Raw genomic sequence first — 21,765 nt, 5'->3', positions numbered from 1 at the left:
GCATCTCGCAGCACAGGATTTCAGCTTCCATCGGTGTGCGACTGGAGTCGGAGGAGGGCTGTGTTTGCACCTTACCGGTGTGGGAAGAAGGGCTTCATTTCTTTTTGGGCCTTTCAGCTAAATGAAAAGCAGAGTCTTGCGGTCTGACAGCTCACCTCCTCTCCACGGCGTGGGCTGCTGGACCAAACCGGAGTCGGTTGTCCTCCATGGGCTGGAGGGGGGCTGCAGCACTGGGCTCCAGCAGGGATTTTGGGGCTGGGGGAGATCAGTGTCATCCTTGCAAAGAGGGGCACTTCCCTACTTCTTGTAGGATGGCCTCTGTGAAACCTAGACACCCAAACCAAGCCAGATCACCACTAATCGGCTTTCAGGGTCTTAACTCTTTCTGCATGCAAGCCTTTGCTAGCAGAGGTCTTTGTGGCCTGTCTGTGATAATACTTGCACTGAGTATCTGCCAGCATTAAACTGAGGACCAAGCAAGGGCTGTCTGACTGCTCCCTCTGTTTGTACATGGCTGGAAGTGTACAGAGCAGTATACGCATTTGACCATAAATGATCCAGGTGCTGAACCACTGTGTGAGCACCTGAGAAGCTAAAGGGGAACTTGCCAGGACTGATTTACCTGTCTAAGCTACCCCAAGTAAATACACAGATAAGAGATCTAGAAGGGTGTTGAAAGAGATTCTGCTAATTATGTGAGGCACAGGGGTTTGAGGTTTATTTTGAATGTCATTTGTATTTTAAGCAAGATGGTGAATCTTGAGATACTTTCCTTGGTGTCATATCAGGACTTTCCCTCTTCAGGGTTGTCTGAGTGAAATGACTTCCCACATCCTGTTCTTCTTTCTCATGGTCTTTTTCTGGTGCTTGCTTTGCACCTGCTGATTTTTTGTGGCATCTTAAGCATCCGCAATACTTCTCTGCTCCCGTCACCTTCAAATCAGGCTGAAAATCAGACCTCGGTACTGCTTGCAAGAGCCCCCAGTAAGGCTCTTGCTGTCTCCTGAAGAAGCTGCCAAATACCCCCTCTTGCAGGAGCCACTGGTCAGTGCGTGGGGCTGCCGGGCTGCCTGGAGCCCCTGTCCTTCTACAGAGCCTCAGTGTGATTTGCAAAGTGACTCTCAGGGTGGGAAGATTAAAAATGAAGAGCCAAATGCTGTGGCAGTTGCCCTGCAAACCTGTCTGGAGCTGATCAGCATCTGGGTATGTTGTATCCTACTGATGGGGGGACAGGCTATCCTGAAAGGAGGGAGGGTGGGAGAGAGACGTTCAGAGAGGGGTGGCACAGGCTCCTTACCATGAACTGAGCTTACAGCCCCGGTGATGCTGACTGGGAGGAGAGCGACAGCCGGGAGGAGACCTGGAGGTACCCAGCCAGGGCACTGGGGAGGACATTGTCGTGGCAGCCTGCTGGGCTGGGTCCTGGGAGCTGCTGGGGCAGCGGGCAGCTCTCAGCGGCTGGTTAAACCCTCTGACAGGTGAGTGCTGGCAGAGCTTGTGCTAGGTTAATGCAACAGCCCTCCAGGGCTGGCATATGCCCCCGCGCTCCCCGCTCAGCTGCTCCAGCTGCTCCAGCTCGGTCTCTTCTTGAGCACTGCTGAAGGTGGCTTTTGTGGCAGAAGCATCTGGTCTCTTCTACAAAGGCCAGCCTGGGGACAGCAGCAGCAGGCAGAGCCCTCCTGGGGCACTGGGACTGCTGCGGTACTGGTGGCAGCGTTGGCCGTGGATGAGCAATGCTGTGGCTGGTCAAGGTCTAGTTGCTGCAGCTTGTTTTGCAGCTCAGCTGTTCATGGTGTGCAAGGGGTGAGGTGTCTGGTATCTTGGCAATAATCCCTGGCCAAGCCAGCCTTTCTGGGGGATGCGAAGGGATCGTACCGTTAAATATTTGCTGGGGACAGCAGAATGTGCCACGTGGGGAAGGCGACAGCTCTTCGGATGCTTGCAAGGGAGCGTGTGAGTGCTGGCAGACTTATGTGACAGGCACCCTGTGTGCAAACCCTGCACCCCCAGCTGTGAGCCTCGGTCCCCGCTCTCCTGGCCGTTGTCTGTCTGTCCCTGCTGGGGTGCTGTTGTGGTTTAACCCCAGCCAGCAAAGCACCACGCAGCTGCTTACTCACTTCCCCCTGACCCAGTGGGATGGGGGAGAGAATTGGGGAAAAAAAAAAAAGCAAAACTCGTGGGTTGAGATAAGAACAGTTTAATAGAACAGAAAGGAAGAAAATAATAATAATTACAATAATAAAATTACAATAATAATAATAAATTGGAATATACAAAACAAGTGATGCGCAATGCAATTGCTCACCACTTGCCAACTGATGCCCAGTTAGTTCCTGAGCAGTCATCCCCGTGCCCCAGGCCAACTCCTCCCAGTTTATATACTGGGCATGACGTCACATGGTATGGAATACCCCTTTGGCCAGTTTGGGTCAGCTGTCCTGGCTGTGTTCCCTCCCAACTTCTTGTGCCCTTCCAGCCTTCTTGCTCTGGCTGGGCATGAGAAGCTGAAAAATCCTTGACTTGTTGCTAAGTAGTGTTTAGACTAACTGAAAACATCAGTGTGATATCAACATTCTTCTCATACTGAACCCAAAACATAACACTATACCAGCTACTAGAAAGAAAATTAACTCTATCCCAGCTGAAACCAGGACAGGCATGAGCGTGCCCTGAGCATGGGTGCGCTGCCCAGGCTTGCCAGAGCTAGTGTGACATGAACCCTTGGCAGAACCGAAGCCTAGCCCAGACATGGGGATGCTGCTGGGCACTTGCCTGGCTACAGGGCTTCTCGGGGAGGTGGTTTTGCAGGCAGGATGTTAGGAGCTGTCTTTAGTTTGTTAACACTGGTGTTTGCCACTAAGACATAACTGTGGAAGCCTCTGTTTTCCATGCCCTCCCCTGCAGGAGCACGCGTGGATTGCAGATCGCAGCCCAGAGTGAGGCAGCAGCGGGGGGCTCACCCAAACGGACCCCAGAGAAGGGCAGAACAAAGATGTGCATTGGTGGCTCTTTACGGATGACGGACGATGTCTGGATCTCCAGTCCTTTGGGATTAGTTTTGCCAGAGGTGTTCTCCTTCCCCCCTGCCAGACAGACAAATGCACGCAGTGGGGCAATCTCTGTCTTCCAGTATGGTGCTGTATGTGAAAGGGACTTTTTCAGCACCAGCTGACAGCTCGAGATGGCTTTTCCCCTGTCACCCCTGTGCTGGGTTTGAGTCGGAAATGCCACTGGGTGGGTGTAATTGCTCCTGGCTGGGGTTACAGTCTCGGGCTTGTGAAACCCATGTTCCAGCAGAAAATACTCTCATTTCTGTGAATTAGGGGAAACCTGAGTAGCAAACTCTAACAATGTGTTTCATTTAATTCTTAAGCCCAGAACATTCCTGGGTTATTTTATCCCCCAGGTTCCCCGTCTTCCCCCCTCGGCTGGACTTGGCGTGGCGTGGTGGTTAGTTCCCCTTCCCTCGCAGTTGCTGCCCCATCTCCTCCTGCATCACTGAATAGTGCGGCCTTTGTGGCGGTGAACACTAAGCGCTAATTATCCTGCACTAATTATCCTGCCAAGGGTTTCCGTCTGTGTCCAGCATGCAGCATTGCTCATTCCTCTTAGCCATGATGCGCAATTCCTGTGCTGGCCCTTGCTCAGAGACCGAAGGGAAGGGAGCAGTGGGCCACGGTGGATCCTCTGGTGTCTAATAAAGGTTGTGTTGTGTTCACCCCGCAGCCTTTGGCTCCAAAGCAGCCCTGGCAGATTACTTGCTTTTACAAAACTGGTTATCTTCACAAAACCTGCAGGGATGACCCAGCTTCTGCCTCTCGGAGCTGAGCTGCAACTGGCAGAAGGGCTCAAAAGCTATTAGCGAGAGACTGAAAGATGGCGCAGTTACATACATGCGGTTTCTTTAGGAAAGACAGCTAAAAATGGCAGTACCGAAGCAAACATCTCTCCTGCAGGGCTGAGAAAGAGGTGTAGTTCATCCTGGAAAGCTGCCTAACTCCCTCTGTGGTTGTGACAGTTATTTCCAATAGGCAGGCAGGAATAGCCCCCAGTATGGGCTGTTAGTAGCACAGGCATGCCTGGGCTTTTGTGGCATTGGCAGTGATTAAATATATTTCCTGCTTGCTGTGGGGCTGGAGGGCAGATGCTGGTGTGAGAGAAGGTGGAGCTCAGGCACTTCAAAATGCAGGTTTAATTTCCCCATCCTCCCAAGAGGGTCAAAGTCACTGGAAAACCCAGAGAGAAGTGCCAAGGCTTAAATAGATGCTAATATCCTTGGCTCTGCTGCTAATGTATTAAATACATGTGGGCAAGATGTTTTGCTTCTTGGTGCATTAGTTTCCTCCCGTGTATTAAACACAGTTAATGAATCCGGCCTCTCTCACAGACGGCACTGAAATCTGCTGATGGAGTGTGCCACGGCAAGGGTCGTATCCTTGTATCAGTGCCGTTAACCGGATCTGTGAAACAGGGCTCAGCTCCCCAGGCTCCCAGCCACCTCCTGGCATGATCCTTCCCACCCCACGTGGGAAAGCATCCATCCCTGGGGCAAGAGCTACCCTGTTCCCCCCACTGTGCTGTCTAATTACAGGGAAGGGCATTCCTGAAACATGGTAAGGAGTGCCCTGCTTGTAATATGAGCAAGTAAAGCTGCAAGAAGCAATCTTCTGGGGGATATATTAATCAGTGCCCCAGCCAGGCAAATCTCCACTGCAGTTCCACTGGCCCCTCTGACCTTACGCGGCTTTGGGTGCTGGTCTAGGTTGTGCCTACAAATAAGGCAGGCAGCTTGAGGGGGGAGAGGATTTTGTTTAAAAGCATGGGGAACAGGGGTCTTGGGGACTGGGGAAGGATGCTTACAGTATTGTGGTGTTCCTAAGAAGGATCTGGTGCTGCGCTCCCAAATCTCCCGCAGGGAACGACCCATGGTCAGTACTTTGTAGGATCAGGAGGTGTAACTGAGCGACCAGGACCTGGGCAGGGTCTTTCCTTTTCTCTCTCCTCCTTTGCATCTTTCAGCTTTGTCCGTAGGCATACCTATGAGCTCCTCGGGTGGTGAGGAGGGGCTCTGCTCGGTGCTGGTTCTGCTGGGTCCGTTGTGACTTGTCCTGCAGCCCTTTGTTAGCCAGCGTGGTTCTGCTGCTCGGCGCTCCTCCCGAGTGGGAGCAGGGGAATCTCCTCTGCTTGATGCCAGGAGCAAAACCACAGACCTGCGTGGTTGCGTGCAGCGCACCAAAAGGTCCTCCTTTAGAGGGATTCGGTCTGGCTTTTGGCGTCTTCTTGAGAGGAAAGGTAGGGGAGAAACTGCTGTATGGTCATTAGCATCATCGTACACTTGGTTAGCCCTGGGAAGGGGGTTAGACCTTTGGGTGTTGTGGTAGCGCTTGGTGTTAATGTGAGGCAGGGCTGGATGCAGCCTGATCTGGGAGGAGAAGTGTTGGCTATTGTCCAGAGGGCTATAAAGATGTCATGATACAGGAATATGTGGCCTGCTGGCTGGTGTGCAGGGAGAGAGGAAGGAAGAAAGGGCTGTATCAGGTGGAGAGGGTGAGTTGCTACAGACTTCCCCACTTCTGCTCCATTAGACTACTGTGTACGTGCAGCTTAGGTGATGTTAGGCTCAAACTTGGCCACCCAGTGTTTGAAATGGCAGCAGCCGTGGATGCCGTGCTTCCTCTCTGGCCTTGTGCTTTGCTGTCTCACTGGTGTTGCAGTACCTTGAAATTCTGGAGAAGCGAGTGGTTTTGTCATGCTGAAATATCAGTCTGCCCTGTCTGTGCCCCTGTAGCAGATTGCCTGGGAACTGGTGATGGGAAATCTTATCAGAATCTTCTTCCTGAATCTTTGAGGACAGTGTCTTATTTTGCATCCCTTTCTTCGCAACCTGGTGACCCCTGTTGCACTCAGTCACCTCCAGCATACAGAGCACTGGGAGAGCAGGAGCTGCAGTGAATGGCAGGACAAAATTGGACCAGGGAGGAAGAATTGATACCAGGAAATATTCAGAGAATTCAGGCATTGACTTTTAGGTGTTGCAAGCACAGCCTGAACATTTGGCTAGGAGTCAAAGGCACTGACTGGTTAGAAATGTTGTCTGTGGGCAGCAGAGGCAGCGGGAGCAGGTGTCTCAGTGGATCCCTCTCATTTCTCTGCACTGCAGTGCTTGCTCTTGCAGTGATGCTCTCCAGATCTCCCTTACCGGAGACCCCCACCAGCCTGCCTGCATCAAGTTTTCTCCTAACTGAGCCTTGCTTGAGTAAATCAGCAGGACCTCACCCCAGCCTGACCTCATCTCTCTCCCAAGAAGCCAGCACTGGTATGGCGATACTGGAGTAGCTTGAGTCTGAGCTGATGGACTAAATATGTCTGTTCATGCTGCTGGCAAGCCTGCTCTCAGAGTTGAGGCACAGCCCGTGTTATACTACAATAGCAACATCCTTCCTTGTTGCCTCTTCCCCATCCTGCTCTGAAAGAACGCACTTCAGACTCAGGGTAAGCTCCAAGTAGCGTTTCTGCACCTTTTTTGGCGTGGCAACGCTTCCTCCCACGCACTGTGGCTGCAAATCTACCCAGGCAGTGTTGTGGCAGAGGTACCTCAAAGCAGCGTGGATTTCCCTTGATTTCGTCAGCCTTAGGTTTGGGCTTTCTGCAGATGTAAAAGAAATCACAGTGCGTGGCAGCCCTGCCGGTACGCTCAGACGGTGTCGAGCGGATGGGTCAGCACATCCTACAACGTTGTTAGCTGAGATGCCGCTAACTGAATGTGCGTGTGTTTAGCTTGTGCATGTGAAATAAGAAGTATTTGGTTTCTCCATCATCACGTCAGTTGGCTTAAAGCCTCCAGCAGTCAAAGCTTTGCCTTTACACCAGGAGTGCAGCTGATCAGCGAGTGTTTCCTGGCTGATGGATAGTAATTTATCTGCAGTGCACTCACAGCTTCCAAAACTTGATTGCTTGCAAATGCATCAATTGCTTATCCATTTCCCTCTGCAAATCTCAAGGGTTCTTCGCACTTCACAGAAGCTCTAGCTCCTGGGTGACTTGGACTTGAGCCTTGCAATGCAGGAAAGAAGAGTGAAGAATTTCTCTGCCAATCTTCTCAAGGCATGGTTACCAATGATCCCCTTCCCAGAGCAGCTCTGGGTTTGCTTTCTTCAACCTCAGGTATAATGATGCTGTGCTCCAGCCCTTTGGAAGGATCCTCCACTGCCCATCTGCTTTCCTGGCAGAATGGAAGGTTCAGCTTTGTGCTCTATTGTATTTTTACCTTCCACAGGGAAACAAAAGCACCCAAGGTAGCTGCTGTGCTTCAAATGAAGCACAAGCTCTTCAGTATCAGTCACAGGCAGGGTCACAGACGGGGGTGGAGGGGTTGTCCAGGCACCATGTTGTCTTCTTGGCTGCTCAGTTGGAGGAGGGAAGGTCCAATGCCTCTCTGATTTTTGGGACCAGGTCTCAAGTTCCTTTTCATAATCTGGTCCTCAAATACCCTCCTTGTCTGCAGCTGGAGAAGGAGCAGCCCTACTACTAGCCATCATCTGAAGACAATCATGGGAGCAGAAATGAAGCAAATGGATGAGATATAGAAGGAGGAGGGAAATACCTGAGAAAGAGCTGTGATGAAGAAAAAACGTCATGAAGAGGAGTCATGGCATCCATCTCAAAGCCCTTTGAAACTGAGGGGAGAATTTCCGCTGTATTCACTGGGTTTGAATTGGGCTGCAGCAAGAACAGTATGTTGCATCATTTGAAGACATTGCAAAACTGGGGGCAGCAGAGGGGAAAACACAGTCTTTGAAACAGAAGGGAAACCTCTGCGGTCTGGAGAGCTTTTTAAGGGTTTGGAAGAACTGGTCTCGCTTGGCCAGGCTGTCAGCGCAGCACCAAGCCCTGGGTCCTGCCCAGGGGTTTCTTCAGGGAGTTCAGCGTGCATGCAGTAACCTATTTCAAACTGCAGCAGGTAGGAGAGGAGGGAGGTGGGGATGCATCCCTGTCCTGAGGGTGGAAGACAGCCATGTGTCACTGGCAAATCTTTTCAGCTCTGGTCATTGTCATGGAAATGTGGACAAAGATTTTAGCAAGGCTGAAAGGAGGGACCTCTGTCTGTGATGCTATTTTGGGCACAGTGGCAGCTCTTGCCTCCCAGCTGGAGAGAATTAGGTTCCCCCTAGAAGGTGGATGGCATTTGGGCACTTGACCACCTTAGTCTCTGTGAATTCCTAAGCTGGCCAGGTTTGATGTAATTTTGGGAAGTCCTTGGAGATGGTTGTCTGAATGCACTGTGTATTAACTGCAGCTGATGCGCTTGAGCCTGCATCCATCCCAGGCACACGTGCTACCTGAGACAAAATCTGTGGGTGGCTTCTCTGTGCCAGCATGTTGGATTGTTCCTGCTCTGCTCATGTGGATCCAGCTTGCTTTCTCCTCTAGCGATGCCCTCATCAGCTTTCATGCTGCTGCTCACCCTTTCCTTTCTAATTCCTGCCATCAGCTAATTGCACGACACTGGCTGCCCATGTATCCCAAACTAGCTTGAGGTGCAGCTGCCAGTGCTGGGGAATACTGCCAAAACAAGGAGGTTAGGAACCTGAAGGGGATATTTGGTGTCCAAATCCTCTCGATTTCCAAAGGAAGATGGGTGCCAAACTCTTCTAAGTCTCCTTCAACTTTTCCTGCTTGTTCCCACATCTTGCAGTAACTGCTTGGATGCGCGGGGAGAGTCAAGGCTTGATTCTGTTCAACCCAGGGCTGCAGCTGCATGCGCTCAAGCACTTTTCTTGGCCTTTCTCTGCCTCAGTTTCCCCATCTGGAAAGCAGCAGGGGGTGATAATGCTTGCTTCCTTTGATCTGTACATCAGCAACTTCTCATACAGCATGGGGGTTCATGCTTTAGTGAGCAGTGTTTCTCTAGCTGGAGACCAAGTCACCTGGAAAGTTTAAGACAAACTTTGCTGCATCCCGGCGGTTCCTGGCTGCGTGCCCATGCCTTGGACCTGCTGGTGCAGCAGTCTGTCGTAGCACACGTTGGCTGCTCACAGGAAGCTCTGTGGTAGAGCAGCAAGAGTGGGGATGCCTCACAGGATCAGAGCAGGGGGATGGCAACAGGGTTCACCAGCAGACCCCAGCAAGAGGAAGGGATGAGTCAGGCCCAGCATCCAGCCAGGAGGAGATGGGGCTGGAGACAGCTACCTACACCATAGGTCTGAGGTCCACCTTGGAGATAAGTAAACCTACTAGATAGTTCTGGCAAGGACTGGGCTCCTTAAATGTAGCTGTTGGACCAGTGGGCAAAGGGTGCATGGGTGAGGTCCCAGGTGGGGCTCGTCTAAGCAATTAATCCCTGTTAATGTATCCAGGGCCCTGGCACTCAGGAGGGAATAGTGCACTGCTGAATTGTCTCTGTTTTGTTAGTGATTGATCTGTTCTGTTGAACTTGTCCCTTTTTCTTTTCTTTCTCCAGCGCCCCAAACCTGCCAGTCAAGATGCCCAAACCCAGCAAGGTGAACCAGGCCCTGGCAGGTAAGGATCCCTCTCTGCTTCACCTGCTCTGTCGCTAGGGTTACACAAGCAAGCGGTTTACCTTTCTGTGGCACTTACTTTCCTTTGTTAGTTTTTAGGAAGAGTCTGAAATGTTGATGGCATTTAGGGTTTTAGGCCCAAAGACTTTTCAGAAAGGCAAAGAGGGTAAATTTGGGGAAGAATGGGATGGTCAAACCTTAGTAACTGTTCTTCTCATCAGTGCTGGTCCTGAGGCTCTCAAAATGAGTGGGTTTATTTGAGGATTGGGTATTCATCTTCTCCCATAGGTGTGGATGATCAAGTAGTGGGGGGGAGCACACAGATCAAGCTCAGTGCTAGCTGTTAGTTTATACTTTTTTTTAAAGTTAAGGGAGAAGAGTGGTGTGAGATGGTGTGTGGTTTTTAATGTGATTTTTTTTTTTAATGTGGTTTTATTACAAAAGGTGAGGTGGTCTTTAGCTTAAAAAAATGATTGTGATGCCTTGACTTGGGGAAAGGAAGGGACAGAAGTTGAATCAGATGTTGTCTCCTGTGGCGGCAGAATACAGGTTTGCTTGTTATCATCCAAACCTGTGAATACAATACTGAATATACCCAAGGAGCGTGTCTGGGAGGGATGAAAGTGCCAGTTTTCAGTGCTCCTTTTCAGAGTAGATTTGCCTGTTAAACATGAAATGGCGTTGCCTTGAAAACGACAACTTGCGCTTGCAGCTTTCAGTGGAAGCGTTTCCATGCCAAAAACCATCGGTGCGTTTGCTCTGTTTTGACTCAGCCAGCGCCAAACCTCGGGACCCTGGTGTGGTGGTGCCTGGGGATACGGGTGTTCTGCTGAGAGCAGATGTCTTCTCTGTACCAACGCTGACTGTGCACTGAAAATCGTATTGTGACGTGGTAACCCGGGGTAGAGGAGTGCAAAAGACCTGATGTATGGTATTTTCTGGGCTTTTATGTACTTATTTCAGACACTACAGAATATCTACTAACCCTCTCCTTCCTCTGGCTCTTGTCCATGCATGGTCTGTTGAGGTTATTAGCTCCTTGGACACCAAAGTTTGCTCCTGAGCAAGTGGAGACAGTTATGTTCTCGCTCTTGGAGAAAATGGTTACCACCTTATTCCAGGAAAGGTGACAGTGCTTGGTCTTCTCCCAAGCATCAGGCTTTACCCCGCCTAAAAATGATCCCCAGGATTGATGTTTCCAGTTGTTTATTGTTATCACCATCTTGAAAACTGTGCCTTGCATGTCTCTATAGCCAAATGAGCACTGCATGAAGACTGATACTGAGTGTCTCTGACAGCATGCAGCCCATCTGTCTCCCTGTTAGCAAATCAGTCTTTGTGGAAATAAGGTGTAAAGTCAAGCTCAGACCTCGTCTAGGTGGATGACCTGAGCAGAAGAACTCCCCTTGCTTATAGAAGCTCTGAATTTCATCCCCTGGCTGTTAGCACTGACTGTGTAATTAGGTATTTAATCACACAAAGGTAAATACAGCAAAGAACTGAAGAGCCCTGGTGAATCCAGGCTGTATTAATGTTGTTACCTGTGATCTTGTTCTACATGTGCAAGTCATCCACTGTTAATGTGGAAGAGGTGAATACGCGTGGTCCATTTATACCTTGTAGTGCCACATTTAGATATAAAAGCCTGCAGGAGAGCTTAGTAGAATAAGCCATTTACCACCATTTAATAAAATAAAATGAAAAGGTTAAGCCTGTAATTGATAGCTCGGTTGTTGGAGGCTGGGGGTGCAAAAGAAGGAATAATTATTCATTTTAATAATCTTTAGCTCTCCACGAGGCAGCAAGCAAGAGGCACTCTGAGTTGCGGGGGAGTGCATGGGCTGAGCTGAGCGTGGTCAGCACAGAAGCAAATCCCTGGAGCCAGCATCTCCTTCAGATCCAGGTCTTCGTAGGACACAGTTTTGATCGGTGCTGTATTGCCTTCTGCCAAGTGTGGCAGACCTCAGAGGTGCAAGGGAGGAGAAAAATATGAATTTGAGTCTGTCCTTAAAATCACATAGAAGCAGAGGAAAGATCTGGACAAGTTAATTAGCAAGTGAAAGGAAAATAAATCTCTGGGAACATTTCTGGTAAAAAGTAAGCAGTGGAGTTCTGGTAAAAAGGCCAAATTTTATTGAAACGTTAATTGGCTGGGTCTTTAGAGACACCTTCTTCCCTTCTATGCTCTGCGCTTTGTTTCTAGAACCTCTTCTGGGAAGTGGTATTTTGTTCACATTTAAAATCCTGCAGATGGTGTTTGAATTACTTATTATTCAAGTTACTCTCTAACACACAGGTCGGGCCACTTTTGTTCCTCTGGTCCCTGCTGCGTGACTGCTTCTTTCAGCATCAGTGCTGGAAAGGCTGGGGACCCAAGGGCTTTGTGATGATGTGCAGGAGAGGGCAGTCTCAGGTGTGAACTGAGGAAGGCTTTATTCTGGGAAGTGTGTCCAGAACACTCACAGCCCTTGGTCTCCATCCCGAAGTGCCTCTCAGCAGCTTTGGCTCTGGTTTGAAGCAGGAGACATAAAACCCCTGAATCTTGTGGGTGATCTTGAGAAATGCTGCAGGTGCATCTCTTGGATGCAGAGGGAGCTTCTGGTGGATAAACAGGAGATGAGGGATCCTGCGGGTCTGAATGAGAAACTGTGTTTTGTTTGTGCAATGAGCGCCTGGCGATTTGAGTGAGGGATTTGCAACACTGTCAACCCCATGTCTTCTAAAAGCACCACTTGGGATCCCAGAAATCATGAAGCTGACTTTAAAACCATGTTTTGTAAAAAAAAAAAAAAAAAAATTCTTTTTCCTTGCTTTCTGCTATTTTAATACTTCAAGGTGCATGTGGAAACTTGTCTTTTAAGCTTTTTCTTCCCCCCTGAGTATTTGGTTAGTATGGTGAAACGCAGAACAGAGGTCTAAACAAACTGTTGAACCACAGTGTTTGTGTTTAAGGATCAGCTGGACTAACATCTCTTGGGAATAATGGAGTTTAGCTGGTGTGCTTCGGGGCTGGGGGGTGGACTACGCAGTCATATGAAGGCCCTTCTAATGCTATTTTTAAGATGAAGGCTGGAAATTATTTTTTTGTTAAATGAAACTGAGTGTTTCTCATTTGCATGATTCCTAGAGCTGAGGCATTTAGGAACATACTAAACAGAATAATTTTGCTGGTGGATAGAATCGTACAAATTAGCAGTGCTTTTCTGAGATCTCATGCTATTTGAAGGTAAGCTCTGCCCTTTCCCCTCTACCTGCTTAAATCCAGGACTGGAACCAAAGGCATACCAGTCTGAGGTCTGTGCAAAAACAGATCAGTAGCCAGACCTGGTGACCAGAGGGGTGTGTTAGGCTGGGTCTGTGAGCAAGCGTGTGGTCAATGCTCATTACATTATGTAAGGATGTTTTTCCCATGCTCAGCTTCTGCACAGGATATTACAAAAGTCCTTTATTTACATGGCTGGCCGAGAAAAGCTGGTCGATGTTGTCATATCTCCACTGAAAATAATTTTACCCCAAGGAGTCAGTAACGTTGTACCTCTGGCCAAATAGATGCTTTGAGCAAGAGAAAAGAGGCAGTTCTCTGAGTGTGGTTATTGCATGCAGTCATAGAATCATATCAGATGCCAAAAGATGCTTAGCAAGGCTTTCTGTCTCTTCCTTCCTGCAGTCCTTGCAGGGAAGAAACCCAGTGGCCAATGGAAAGTTTGAACATATTAAATAATATTTTTTCAAGTTCCTGGGGTAGCTAGTGAGCAGCAGGAGCCCTTGTATGGAACCCTTGCATGGGTGTCCAAGGCAGTCTTGGTCTAGGCAAGCTTATCTTGTTGCAGCATGGCCCTTGCACATTCAGGTGAAAATTTACCCAAGTCCAGAGCCACATTTGCTCCTGACATAACTCCACAGATGCCTACAACAAGTTCTGAATTGAAGTTGTTGTGTCCACAGGTCAGAATTGGAGAATCGATCTGCAGATGTGATGTGTGTCTGTGTATTGTTTTGGGACTTTGTATGAACACACACTCCCACGTAAGGCTTAGATCAGAGGAGATCCCTTGCTGGGGACTCTTGTCACCAAACTTGTGGGAGGATTGTTAGATGCTGAGATTCCAGTATTGTGTTAGAACTTTAAAGGAGGCATTGTTGCTGGGTTTTGAGATGAGCCAGAAGAGCAATGTGACACCAGAACATACCCTTTTTGAATGCTCTCTTGATTTGAATCTGCAGAAGATGATTCATTGTGTGTGTCTCTGAAGACAGCAGAAGGTAAAAGTGGAAAATTACCTTTTCTTGGCCGGTTTAAGATTGTCCATGGTAGAACATTTGGTTGGGGTAATTCTCCTGGTCACACGTTTGCCCTGTGCTGTATGTTTGCATTGAGTTGTAGATGCGTTTGCAGGAAGAGAGAAAGTACCTGGAGTAAATGTTTATTTTCTTTGTGATGATTCATGGTGCTGGCAGGCAGTTTTGGACATGTTATTCCAGGTATGGCAGGGGCTGTGTTAGATGGTAACTGAACTCAGCTGAGGTTCTGTGTCTCGTGCTCTTCACTTGGTCTGATTTTTGAAGGCAACATTTTGTCCTCTGACATTAAGAGTCTGAAGTCAGTTGTTCAGCCTCTGCTTCTGTCGTGTTCTTTTTTTTTTTAAATGGGCTCTGCATGTTAATGTTAGCAAGATGGTATTGATCTTAAGAAGAAAGCATTAATTTTGCATTTGCCTATCAGTCAGCTGTGCGTAGGTGGTGATAATCCCTGTTAGTCTTTGGACTTGCTTTTCAAATGTCAGTCTTTGTAATCAGTGCTATTGCACTGCTTAGAAGCAGGTGTTTTGGAGACAACTTTACTGTTTCCTTTTCTGTACCAATTCTGGGAAATTGCATTTTGCAGCCTTGGTGAGGTCAGGCTGTCCGAGATGATCTCCCCCAGCCGTGGGGAGGTCCAGCATCTTCCCTGTGTCTCCAGAATATTGTTCCTCTGGGCTCTCTAATCAGTGTGAGTCAGTACTGCTTTTCTGGGAAGACCTCCAACTGTCCTTTAACCTGCTGAAAGTGGAAAGTACCTGCCTAGTGCACATGCAGGTAGGTGGCAGCTTGGGTGCTGTTGCTGGGCTTCAGGTATTCAGTTGTACTCACTCATTCAAAAAACAAGTAGCTTTTGTTACAGGAACATCTAAGCTCTTCCTTAAGGCTCACTGGGAGTAGTGAAGGACTGCTGGCTTAGGCCAGGGTTGAGAGCACACAATAGTCTTGCGGTCTTTAGTTCAAGGCTTAAAGGAAGTTATTTTGATTGTGAAATTTCTGGATTCGATGTTCAGTTAGAGGCCTGCTGGCTTGTACCAACATCAGGGGCTCTCCTCGGCTGTACCTGCTGGGAACAACTCGGTGCTGTCAGTAGGGTGAGACATACTAACTTGGTGCCTGCATTTTTTGAGGATCCTTCTCTGGCCCTGCAGCTCCTGGGAACTGGGGGGCTACACCTCAGATCTAGATCAACAATGATGGTACTTAATGAGGGTGCTTTGTGGCTGCCTGGTTTGCTGTTGCCTATTTCCATTTGGAAGTGTGTGGTTTCACCATGTGTTGGGCAGACCAGCTCTGCCAAAGGTTCTTGGGTAACCCTGGGGAAATTACTTCATCTGTCTGTTCCCATCTCCCCATCCTGTGAAACTCCTTCTGTCTTTTGGTCCTTAGATGAGAAAGTTTTAGTAAAAGCATCCAACTTTGTATATCAGGAAAGGACTTGAACTGGTTCTGGAATATTTATTGTACTTGGACCTTACATGAAGGAGGTGCAAAATGCAGTCAGCACTGCGTAAGGGTAGTTCTGCTTGTGGGGCATTGACATAGGCTTTGCACAGGGGATTTCTAATCACAAGGCGCAGGTTCTTGACTGGTTGCGTATTTGAGGTAGAAAATAGTCTTACCACTTGCACATGAAGCTGGCTGATGCTTCCCGTCAACTCAATTTTCAGTCATGTGTGGGCAAGGTACCTCATTTTTGTCCTGAGCAAGTGTGCTCTTATATCTGCCTTTCCCAGCCTGGCTGAACAGAGGCTTGAAAAAGAAAATCCTTAGAAATCTCAGCTTTGGTCATGAATTACCATGCAGGATGCTGGCAAGAATTTCCACACCTTTAGGATGTGTTTTTGCATGGTCTGCTGTAAGAGGTAGCTTTTGGGGAAATGCTGACTTTTAGGTTGTCTGCTGTCTGTCTGCATCCGTGAGCTGGTTTGTTTTTTTTTTTTAGTTCTGGCAATGGCTGTGGCAGGTGGGAAAGTTGCTTCTTGGGAAAGCAAAGGCAGATGTTTTCTTGAATGTAAGTTTAAGAGCAATATGCTACCTTAGAAATGTTATGACTTGTAACTGGCCTGTATTTCATGGGCAAACATCATATTAGATCAGCATGATCAGTCCTGTAGCTCTCTGTGTGCCAATTTTACCTTCAGGGAATGGCTGTCCTTTTTAATGATTCATTAGCTTTAACAAACTGCATCCCATGAATACAGCTGGCTGGAATGGGGGAGGGTGAGACTTGCGTTGCGGCTGGGGGTGCTAGGAAAAACTGGAGTGCCAAGGAGGAGACAGTGTGGGGTGAACTGGGGGGCTGCCACCACGGTGCTCATCTGGCAGGGGATTGAGTGGGGCAGCTCCAGCCCAGGGTCAGCCCAGCACTGCTGCAGTGTTTGAAGGCAGTTAAGCTGCACTCTGGGGATCGGTTTGGTGCGATGCCTTTGAAACATGTAGCTTTAGAGGGGAGTAGCTGAGCAGGACCTTTAGGGGTTTGGGTGATGCCCTGGATCCTTTAGGCCCCCAGGGTCAGGGTTGCTTCCAGGGCTCCGGTGAGCGGGAGGACTTTGCACCACAGCAGATGCAAAATGCCAGAGGAGCCTTAAAGCTAAGGCAAAGAGGAGGGTCCTGCTCACATACCAGCGCAGAGGGTCACGGGCGAGACTTGTGCCCTTATTTCCCTCCTTTAATTTACTGCCTGGGCTCCTCCCTCTGAAAGCCTCAGGATCCTGTCCTTGTGCTGACTCCAACCCTGTTGCCTCTTGGATGTTTTATGTCCTGTGAATCAAGGGCTTGGGTTTTGTTTTATTTTATCTTTTTAAATTTTCTTTGAAAGGTTTTTTTTTTTTTTTTAATGAATGTGTTTTCCCCGTTGTTTCCTTCCTGCATGTTGATCTCGTACCCACTGTAGGCATGACGGCTATTCTGATGTCAGCCGCTGGACTCCCCGTGCACCTCACCTGTGTGCCGCAAGCTGCCAGCACCCATAAAGCCACTAAAAAACACAGCTCAGTTAAGGAGGGGAGGAAAGTGTCCAAGAAAGGTAGTTCCTGCTCAAACTCTGATATTTGCTTCCATCTCCTTCTTTATCTCTCTGCACTTGTTCTGCCTCCCTCCTTTCCTCTTGTCTTTCCCCCCACCCTCTTGGCTCTTCTGATTTGACTGATGATGTTTGTCCCACCAAGGGGAGAAGCAGGATGCGTCTCCTCTGGCCTGGATGGTCTCTGACAGGCTGTAAAATAAGATGATAAAGTAGACCTGGTCCTGTGGTAGGTCTGCTTGTTTCCATCAGTCATTAAAGCTGGAGCAGCCCAGTTGTTCTCTGTGCGTGTCAGAGACTCCTGCAGCCTCCCCCATGGTCCGGCTGTGCCCTCCTGGGGAGCCCTGGGCGTTCATGTACCACGACCTTCTCTGACTCATTGGTGGGACAAGTCTGAAAGCTGAAGGACCATCAAGGAGAGCATTTAATCTATATGTGCTCTCAAGAGAAGGTTTGCTTGTGAGCCATGCTTGTCACGGTTGAGTCATGGAATGAGAAGCATCTTCCAGACAAGTGGGCCCCTGAGTCATACAGGGCTTTCTAAGGTCGAATTGCAGAGGATTTGTTCTCTCCACCTCTGTCTGGTGTGGGAGTGGAATGGAGCTCTCTCAGGTGGACGTGCCCTGGCAGGAAGGGCCGGGTTACCCCAGCTCTCCTGCTGAGCTGAGCCACCTCCAGGATAGGGCCTTCATTTCTCCTTGTCCTATCTCACTGGCATCCTGCACCCTCACCCTTGCAGAGTCTGTGGGCTCCCAGTTTAGAGCCTGGGTCCCATGTGTGTGTGGCATCCCTGGGACTCTGCGGGGGTAGGTGTGAATCCAGCCCGGTGTAGTTGTAGAAATTGTTTGCCAACCCTGGCACAGGTGTCCTGGGGTGGTCAGAGCCACCACCAAACCTGAGGTGCTTCTCCCTTCAGATAAGCGAAGGGGGGACTAGAGGTGGGGGATGTTCAACGTGGAGATGCTTGTGTTTAAGAAAGAGGAAGAGCCCTGAGGTGGAGGGGAAGAGGCACCCGGCTGTCTGGGGAGTTTGCTGGTGCCAGTGTTTCTTTCCTTGGAGTTCGTGCTTGATGGGGAAGTGAGGTCCAACCCATCTGAAGCAGGCAGGAAGGGTGGTAGAAGGAAAATAGAAATTAAATGTGGAAGGAGGCATCTTGCAGAAATGCATAATGGAGGGAGCCGGGAGGAGGAGATGCAAACGGCGAGAAGGAGGGAGAGAGCAAATGTGGAGTAGGATGTGTGATAGAGGGGGAAGAGAAAGCAGGGGGCGGCAGGAGAAGCAGCGAAGAACAGGAGGAGCAAAGGAAAATGGGAGGTGAAGGAGAAGAGCTGCACGGAGGTGGGTGGCAGAGGGGCTGGGTGAGGATCTCGCTCCACAGAGCGAGCTGGCAAGGCAGCGGGGTAATGCGGCTCCTGGCATTCCAGTCCCGGTGCGGGCAGTGTCCATGCAGCCCCCTGCAGCTGGGGATGAGGGCTGGGTGGTGGGGAAGCCCTGGAAACAGTGCTGAAAGAGCTGCAGAGAGGCCAGGCCCCCCCGCAGAGGCATTGCCTTGTCCCTGTCGCTGGAGGAGCCCGAAAAACAGGGCCAGGCCTGCCATTGGTGTTGGTCACCTGCTGCTGGTTAAGGACATGAAACTGTATTTAGGGTAAGGTGTGGCCACAAACACACAGCCCCGCTCCTCTGCGGTCCCCCCCACCCCGCAGCGCGGCTGGCTGCTGGCTTCTCCTCGGTGGGGTCTGTAGGTACCAGGCTCTGCGCCGCGCGCAGCATCCAGCCCCTCCCTGGCACGGAGGAGACGCGGGTGCAAGCAACCAGGATGCTCGCCAGGGTGTAGTGTTAATAGGACGACGATATGTCTGGTGACTCCTGAGCAAGGTGGGGAGAGCAGCAATGCAGAGCGTGAAACGGGGCGGTGGAGGAGGATGGGACACGGGCTGGGGGGTGAGAGCAACGCACACCGTGTTAGGTATCCACCGGGAGAGCAGGGGGGTGGCTGTAGCCGTGCTGGGTGTTACACACCCCATCAGCAACACCTCTTCCTCCACGAGATGCCGGTTCCTCAGCGCTTGCGGCAGCACCCGAGAGCACACGCGTGTTGCCTGCCAGGGCTGCTGAGCCGCACCTTGGCCAAGGGCAGGGTGTGCTGGGGCAGGGCTGGCACCAGCCTTGGCCCCCGGGGGTGTCCGGGCAGCTGGCTCAGCCCCAGGGCTCTGTGCCCAGAGCCAGGCTGCCACCTCCCTGCCAGCTCACCGATGCCACCTGCTGGGGCCAGGACACTTCTGGAAGAGCAGAGAGGGGACACCAGCAGGAGGGATGGGACAGCGTCTGGGGACGGGGCACCAAGCAGCTTCTTCTCCCATCTGGCATGGCAGGATTTGTCCCAGCCGTCCTCGCCCTGCTCAGGATGTGCTGCAGAGGAGACTTTGCCAGCTCTGCCCTTTTTGATGCTGGGGTGCCTTTCTACATTTTAGATTGCTGAAATTCCCCCTCATTTTAGAAAGCGGGATCCCTGTTGCTGGGGGCAGGGATGCCAGTCCTCCAGAGTGCATGACTTGTGGGATGAAGAGAGTACTCGGTCCTTCTTAGGAACAGGCTGTGTTTGTACGACACCCCTCTGGGCTTAGTAGCGTTGCTCTGCAGTGAAAGTACTGAGCCTGACTTACAGCCAGACTGTTCTATTTCCTTTTACAGACCCTGAAGCTGCCAACAGGCAGAGATGGGTCCGTTTTGTGCCGTGAATTTTTGCATGACGTGCCCTTTGCCCTCCCACACCCCGCTAGGATTTTCCATTATGGAGAGCTCTAGCGAGAGCTGTGCATCCAGGAGCCGGCCCGTCAGTGTGCTGACTACAACCAGCTGGTGCCAAAAGAGGTGGTGGTGGGTGCAGCGTACCCCTGCCGAGCCCCTTCTTGCTCCCTCCTGCTGCTGCAAACCCTGGCCCCACACGGGCTGAGGCAGCATTGATGGAATTTCAGCCAACTTGGTGAATAGCTGGGTTACGTTAAACAAAGGCGCTAATTAGTCAGGACTCGTTAACGTTGTTGCCATTCTGGCAATGACGCCTGCGGTGCAGACGAGCGCTGCGCCGTGGGTGCCGCAGGTCTCGGGGAAGCCGTAGTCTCCAGGCAGGCACTGCGCTATCGGTGCTGGCACACGGCCTGGCAGCGTCTGCCATCCCGACGGATCCGCGCTGCCTTCCCACCGGCTGGCACGGTGCTGCGCTTCCGCGGGCTGCTGCAGCCGCTGCCTCGTGCCAGCACCGCTCGGAGCGAGCCGAGACCCCGCCGGCTGTCCGGGAAGGAGGCAAATGCTTGTCCGGCTCTCTCCGAGCACTGCCGTGCTGCTCGGGCATGGAGCCAGCCACCATAGGGCTCCCCTGCCTTCCCAGGGCCCTTGGGGGGACTGAAAGGAGGAGGTGGTGGTTTGGGTCTGGTGTGCCACTTGTTACCCTCTCAGCTGATGGGATCGCTGTCCGCTTTTCCCCTGGCTTGGAGGTTTCCCCGCACGTCCTCACTGGGATGGGCAGTCACGTACAGAGTGCTGCGGTACGGAGGGAGAGGAGATAAGCGTGCTCGTCCTTCTCTGACAAGCAGGATCTGGCTAGGCAAGGGGGGTAATCCCAGCTGATTCTGCTTGCTCCCTGTATGTCTGTCCATCTGCAGCTGGGTCGGCAGACCGTGCCAGTGCCTATGGGACGGGTGGGATAGGGAGCCCCTCGTAGTCGGGGGAGCTCGCTGTTCCCGTGGGTGATTTGCTGAAGGAGACAGGCTGCAATAACAGGGATGCTCTGTGTCATGACCAGAGCAGCCTGGTCACTTGGTTATCCTGCTGAAATGCTAAATGTGGATAAACCTGTTTTTAACACCAAATCTCCTCTCACCTTCCTGATCTCTGGACAGCCCTTCTGGGGCTTGAGGCCAGTAGGTCCAGCCTTTGCAAATTCAGGGAGCACAGGACAGAGGTGGTAAGAGTTGGGTGACTGTCCGTGACAATAACTAGAAACAACATGTGTCTGGCCTGCATAGGGTATCAGAAAAAAGTCTGCTGCTAACCATATGGCTCATTTTGGGATACAGAAGGAGGCATGTTACTGCTGCAAGCATTTGGTTGCCGAGCAAGGATTCAAAACACATCTGTTAGATGTTGCCCATGGAAAGCCCTTGCTTCAGCAAGCAACTTACTATCTACAGGGAGGAAGGGGAAGCATTAAAAAAAAAATTGTTATTCCTCTCTTTGTAAATGAAAGAATGGTAAACATTCCTTCACATCCCAGATAAATCAATAGCACAGCATTAGGCCAGCTGGTGATAAACGGCATCAGTCGATTCTGCTATTGCATTTTCAATCCACTATTGAATCCAGAAAACTCTGGGGACTGAACAGGCTTTGATGATCCCAAGGGATGGCTAGAACAAAGGTTTGCAGGCAAACACTTTTATGGAGCAAACGGTCCAGTAAGGAAATGATTCATGCGCTGAAGCATATGTGGCTCGTGCCTCCCAGCTGCCTTCTAGCTCCTGCCCTGTGCTGCTGGGATATGGCCTGCCAGATGTGCTGGTCTGCCCAAGGAATAATCTCTCTTCAGAGGCAAGGAAGGCTGTGCGGGCTTCACTGCCCTTGTTGAAACTAAGTTCTTAGCATTAAAAGGCTTCCTTGGGACTGGACATTCAAATACTTGCAGCTGGGGACAGTTTTTTCTAAAGCATCTGGGCTCGCCAGCCCTTTCTCTCTCCAGGCAACCTTGGTGGATCTAAATGCATCAGAGCATTATCACAGCAAAGTGACAGGAACAAATCAGAGATGCCACAATGCAAACCCATCAGGCCTTGGTTTCCTAAGGATGGCTGAAGGCTGCATCGCCCTCTTCTGCCTGTCTGATTGCCCCCAGTTCCATCCTAACGCCAGCTGCTGAGGTGGTGTAAT

At 50.5% G+C, this 21,765-nt stretch overlaps 1 protein-coding gene across 5 annotated transcripts in view; it reads left to right on the top strand.

Moving 5' to 3' along the window:
* The window catches only part of DTX2 (deltex E3 ubiquitin ligase 2), a 41,709-nt gene that overhangs the window by 13,199 nt on the left and 6,745 nt on the right, over positions 1-21,765 (top strand). For 3 of the 5 annotated variants that reach the window (XM_075032536.1, XM_075032533.1, XM_075032532.1), the window contains exons 4-5: positions 9,461-9,519; positions 16,714-16,845. In XM_075032536.1, coding sequence (XP_074888637.1) covers positions 9,461-9,519; positions 16,714-16,845 — 191 coding nt within the window. The remainder of the gene's footprint in view (positions 1-9,460; positions 9,520-16,713; positions 16,846-21,765) is intronic. The other 2 variants (XM_075032534.1, XM_075032535.1) reach the window with 1 other exon arrangement.

The sequence above is a fragment of the Buteo buteo genome, chromosome 7, assembly GCF_964188355.1.
Source record: "Buteo buteo chromosome 7, bButBut1.hap1.1, whole genome shotgun sequence".
Classification (NCBI taxonomy): domain Eukaryota; kingdom Metazoa; phylum Chordata; class Aves; order Accipitriformes; family Accipitridae; genus Buteo; species Buteo buteo.
The sequence above is the reverse complement of the archived record's forward strand: the minus strand, read 5'-3'. Positions and strand labels throughout refer to the sequence as shown.